The sequence below is a fragment of the Nicotiana tabacum genome, chromosome 21 (assembly GCF_000715075.1).
Source record: "Nicotiana tabacum cultivar K326 chromosome 21, ASM71507v2, whole genome shotgun sequence".
Taxonomy (NCBI): Eukaryota; Viridiplantae; Streptophyta; class Magnoliopsida; order Solanales; family Solanaceae; genus Nicotiana; species Nicotiana tabacum.
The window spans coordinates 33706589-33712588 of NC_134100.1; the positions used below are offsets into that span (position 1 = coordinate 33706589).

The window sequence follows — 6000 nt, forward strand, 5'->3', positions numbered from 1 at the left end:
AGGATGTGGGAGAGGATTTTGCGGCGTCTTGTAAGTGTTAAGATGAGATGGCCAAGTTTAGTATTTCATATACAAAGATAGACATATCAAACTTTTTTCTTTTCCTCTTTTTGCAAATTCGACCGAGTTTAATGGCATCCATAAAGGAAGTTTCACAAGGTTCATTTCATTTGTCATTGATGTTTTGTTGTCGTTGAGAACTTCACTAATTTTACTAAAGAAAAAGGTTTAGAAATCTAACCTTTCAAAGATTGTCGTTGAGAACTTCACTAATTTTACTAAAGAAAAAGGTTTTGATCATTTGTCACAAATTGATACTCCCTCCGGTCCACTTTAATTGATATTTTAATTTTTTTTCACACATTAAAAAATTCACCTTTTAGCATTAATTAACAACGAAATTTATAAGGGATATTTTCCTTCCTATATAATATTTGAAACTTATTTACCAAAATTATCCTAATTTTTTATATTACCCGCCCTAAATAAGGATTACTTACAAATTATATACAATAAATTATTAATACCTTAAATTAGAGGATTTAGTTACATCATTTTTCTATTTTCTCTTCACACCTCTTTGAATAAGCATTTTTCTTTCCAAATTCAATCAAACAGAGGACCGCGAGAACCATATGAGATAAAATCTACTAATAGATTTTGACCAGCAGTCTATTCCCCTTCAAAGAAATGTAGGAAAAATTGAAAAGAGAGAAATATTAGAACAGGTAAAGACATTGATGAAAATATTTATCACATCTCCAAACATTTTATGAAATTGTCTGTTCAAGTGATAAATGAACATTTCCTCACTTTTGGCTGCCAAACCAGTAACGACTTCATCATTGAATCCAAGGTTGAAGACAGTATCCATCATCCCAGGTATAGAAATCTATAAGTAGATCAAGCAAAAATTATCAGAGGAATAAATAGAAATTAAGTAAACTGTATACATTAAGAGGTGAAGTCGCTTTTATTTTGTTGCAGACTTTATTTTCCACGAACAACTTCCAATTCGATCAGATTTGAAGTCTATAGGCTGAAACGTTATGTCATGAATCAGTGCACATGAGTCAATTTGGAATTCACTCTCTATTTTTCTTTCTTTAACAAATCGAATAAAAAAAGAATAATGTATCATATAATAAAATATAAATTTTAAAACAAATTTCGTATAAATTTAATACAAATTTGATATATTTACAACAACATACATTCTAAAGATAAATTTTATGCAAATAATTATATAGTATACAACTTATTTACAACTTATCTACAACTTTCATACATCATTTTTACCCAATTAAATATATCTACAACATCATACAATTTAAATACAATTTTCATACAAATTTTATACAATATGTCTTCTGTATGTATTTTGTAAAAGATTTGTATATATTTTGTATGTAGTATGTTCTTCTTCCTTTCTGAAATTTCAATCAAAAATTTCTTTTTTTAATACAATTTTGATACATATCAACAACTTTATGTAAAAAGATAGTATTTATAATTTAAATACAAATTTTATACAACGATTCATACATTATACAACTATTTTTTAGCTTTCATATAACATTCAAATAAAAATATATATAACTACAACAAAATACAACTTAAATACAATTAAATACAATTATAATACAACTTTAATACAATTTTGTAAGTATATTGTATGTCATGTGTTCTTCTTCTTCTTCTTCTTCTTCTTCTTCTTCTTCTTCTTCTTCTTCTTCTTCTTCTTCCTCTTCTTCGAGTTTCCTCTTCTTCTCATCCAAAATCAAGTCTAATCTTCACCAAACACCCTCAAAATTGAGATATAAACTCCAAATAATATTCTCAATTATTAGCAACAACACCCAATCCAAACAAAATAATGGTTTTTGAAAACGCAAATTCAAAGCTTCAAAGCTTTTTAATGGTTGTCAATGGTGGAGAGTCAAATACCTTCAAAATTTATTAATTGACAATTTCAATTTGAACACCAATTATGCAACATGAAAAGAAATTTCTAAGTTAAAACTCTATAGTAAAACGATTGAAATCCATTGATGAATTTCATTAAAAATATATACAATATGAAAGGATAAAAAGTAGAGAACATAAAAATTGGGAAAAGAACAGAGAATAAGAGATAGCGAGACAGAGAGAGCGCATGAGAGAGAGAGAGAGAACGAGCAGGAGAGAGAACATAGATGAGAAATAACTGATTCCTTATTCAATTCATAATATAAAGGGATACTCATTTAAAACTAACTTGTATATAATTAATAAATTATATATGACCATGTAATTAAGTTAAAACTTGATTAGCGGGTAATAAAATTTTAAATATAGTATAGGAAAGTAAAAATCCTAATTAATAATGAATTGGTTAAGAACTTTACTTACTCCCTCGGATCCATTTTAATTGGTTTACTTGTTGACCAGTGGACTATTTCTGTAAGGCCAAAGTCTTGGCATACTTTAAGGCAAGTAAGAATTGGCAGCAGCCACTAAATCGAAGGCCTATATATACTCATTACCCATTGGTTGCTTCCGAAAGCGAAGGCCAAAATATAGAGAAGAAACATAAGATACATGACCACAATTTTACTTATCACCAAACCCCCACTAAAATCTCATGTCCTTTACCCCATAGTAATTTATTAAGTTTACAATTAAAACAATTTTGTTCTTTTTTCCCGAGAAATAATACATTTTTGTTTATCTATTTTTGTTACTTGTTAAATCTAAGGCAGCAGTTTTCAAACTTCTTTGCTTTTTTGTCGGTCTTGAAAGTGATCCATTTACTTTAATGATCTCTCTCGGACTCTCCCTACTCTCTCACTCTATAAATACTACCACAACATCCACTCGTCCATTAATTTCTTCATTCCGTTATTGTTTCTCTTCTTGCCCCCTTCTTGAGAAGATCCCAAAATGGAGAGTTTTAGTGTCAAAAATATGCAAAGCCCACCTCGGAAATCTCACACATGTTTGTTGGGAACTCAAATTTTCCTGAGAATTTTGGCAACTGCATTCACATTGGCGTCCACTTTGATTATTCTTACCAGCAAACAGACTGTCACTGTATTTGGCATTGAGATGGATGCTCGCTATAGCTATTCTCCCACTTTCAAGTAAAGAATAACAAAAGCAAATATTTGTGGTTTTATTTGAAAGTTCTGAATTGTTTTATAGTATGTTCTGATTTTGCTGTTTATTTTTTGGGGTTCTCTGCAGGTTCTTTGCTTTGGCAAATATCATTGGATGTGCCTTCTCTGTTCTGTCCCTGTTTCTGGCTTTTGTTTTAGGCCATAAGGGTTTTGACCCAAAGCATTACTTTTACATTTTCCTTCATGATTTGGTACGTCCAACTTTTCCTTTTCAATGATCAGTCACTTGTCAAATTAGCATGTCGAAAATATCCATCTAGCACTACTATTCATTGCGTTAATTTTAAATTGTTATTAGTAGATCTGGATAAAGTTCATAACCAATTTGGATTTAGGCAGACTCAAAGGTAATTTATAAAGCAATTTGGGGCCTGGAAAAAGAATTCCTTTCTTCCTCACGCTATGGATTCACTCAATATTTTCCATATATACCTTTCTTCCCCACACTAGAATCTCATACAGTATTTTCCATACATTGCTGTCTTGATTTGATTCTTTTCTTATGAGACTTAAACCTAGACGTCATTTACAACACACTTTTCTAGTTGTTGCAGTGAATACTAAATATATAAATTTTGAGAAAATTGTTTTGACAATAAAAGGAAAAAAAAACGAAAGAGAAGCTAGAGCTAAGAAGTGGTTCCTTGATTATACTGGTGTTAGTAGAGTATAAAAGTTCGACCCCTTTTCTTTCCCTTTATGTTGGCCCTTCTTTTAGAATAGTCAACATGTGCACTTTGACTATTTCACTTGCACTTGCTAATTCCTGCACAATTATTTTATTACTTGTTCACCAATTTTTTTTATTTATATATATATATATATATATATATATATATATATATATATATATATATATATGAGAAAGTCTTTGGCTTTGGTTTTAGTTGGAGTTAATTCTTTTGGCTAATTAGAAATATAGATTTTTATCATGAGCAAAATGTTAGTGCAATTATTATGAAGCATTGATGTGAATGTTGGAATTTTGGTGTGAGGACAGATTGTGATGGCAGTAATGCTGGCTGGATGTGCAGCAGCGACTGCAATAGGATATGTGGGGAAACACGGAGAGATGCATTCGGGATGGATGCCCATTTGCGATCATGTTTCCAAATTCTGTCACAAGATTACAAACAGTGTCATGCTCTCCTACTTTGCTGTGATTTGTTACCTTGTCCTCACTATAATCTCTGCAAATCAATCCAGACGGATCCAAGTTTAACACTTCAGAAATATCTTACCAGTGACGACTGTCCAACAAAAGTTCGTTTTCTATCAAGATATCACCAGTAAAGACACAACATTTGAGCCGATGATGTTTGATGTACTGATTTTACAGTAGCTCTAGTTTCTTTTGTCTTTGGTGTGTAATCATTAGTGCCTTGTAATTGCTGCCTTGGATATAAAAATGATGTTATTATTCATAGTTACTAGGGAAAAGTACTAATTGTTCGAAAAAGTTAGTTACACATTTAATCTTTACCGATGTGACAGAGAGTGCGCTTTAACATTTACTCGCGCGAGTGAGAAGAAAAGAAAAGTGAAAAAACTTATTAAATTGGACATATGCCATCTTTTAATGGGGCTCTATTTTGTAATGACAACTATTACACGTGTATTACAAACTCTTTTTTCTTTTTGCTTTCTTTCTTAGTTTTTCTCTTCTTTTTATCCTTCACTTTCGTTTTTCCTTTTCTTCTTCCCATAGGGTTCGTACATTTCCTTTTCTTCTTCCAACACGTATTAAGATAAAATACGTATTTCTTTCCTTTACTTAGTACGGTGAGGAACAAACTCCCACAGTAAGCTCTTTTTTTTTTGTTTTATCCTTCTTCTCCCTCAGTCACCTCACTGAACAAAATTATATTAATGATTTCCGGCCAAGCACTTCCATCTACTGCTTCGGCTGCTTTAGGCATGGTGTTTGGAAAGAAATGATCAGTGATCAATTGAAATTAATGGGATTTTGTTGTTGTGATATGCATGGCAGAGAGGTGATCCTTCCAGCGAGATAGAGGAATAATGTTAAATTAAACAATAATCTAAAGTAATAACATTAAGGGTGTGTTTGGTATAACGGAAAATATTTTAATCTTATTTATTTTTGGTTGTTTGGTGCACAAATTAAGGAAAATAATTTATCAAGAGTATTCATAAATAATTTGGATACAATAAACATGAAGCCATAAACTTTCGAACTAACAACCTTCTGAACCCACAAATTCTATAAACTTGCGAACCGCTAAACTTTCGAACCCGTAAACTTTATAATTTCTAAACCCACAAACTTTCAAACACATAAACCTCGAAACTTATAACTTTGGATCTAAATTGAAAATTGAAAAACAAAAAATTGAAAATATAAAAAGAAAAAAAAATGCAGGGGGATGGAAGGGGTTAGCAGGGTGGGTGGTGACAGAAAAGAAAAAAAATAAAATCTGAAAAAAAAAAATTTGGAGAGGGGGGTGGGAGAGGTGGGGTAGGGGAGAGAAGGGAGAGGGGTTTGGGGTTAGATGTGAGAGTAGGTGGAACTTTTGGAAAATATTTTCCTAACTTTTTCTAGGAAAGTCATTTTCATCCATTTTCAGGAAAATATGATATCTAGAAAAATATTTTCAAAACTATTTTGTGCAACCAAATAGTGGAAAAATAAGAAAACATTTTTCGGAAAATATTTTTCGTAATACCAAACACACCCTAAATTTTTGTAAATAGCTATGCAATCGGTAAGGGGTCGTTTGGGAGGAGATAATAGAAAAAATAATGTAAGCATTAGTTTTGTGTATTCTCCAAGAAATATTTCCCATGTAAAATCGTAGAAAAATAACCCTAGGTAATTCCT

At 31.2% G+C, this 6000-nt stretch overlaps 1 protein-coding gene across 1 annotated transcript; it reads left to right on the forward strand.

Moving 5' to 3' along the window:
• The first annotated feature begins 2576 nt into the window (after positions 1–2576).
• Positions 2577–4588, forward strand: LOC107785195 (CASP-like protein 1F2). Its single transcript, XM_016606435.2, has 3 exons — positions 2577–3122; positions 3226–3349; positions 4159–4588. The coding sequence occupies exons 1-3, from the start codon at positions 2923–2925 to the stop codon at positions 4378–4380; spliced, it is 546 nt and encodes a 181-aa protein (XP_016461921.1). The 5' UTR covers positions 2577–2922; the 3' UTR covers positions 4381–4588.
• The last annotated feature ends 1412 nt before the right edge of the window (positions 4589–6000 follow it).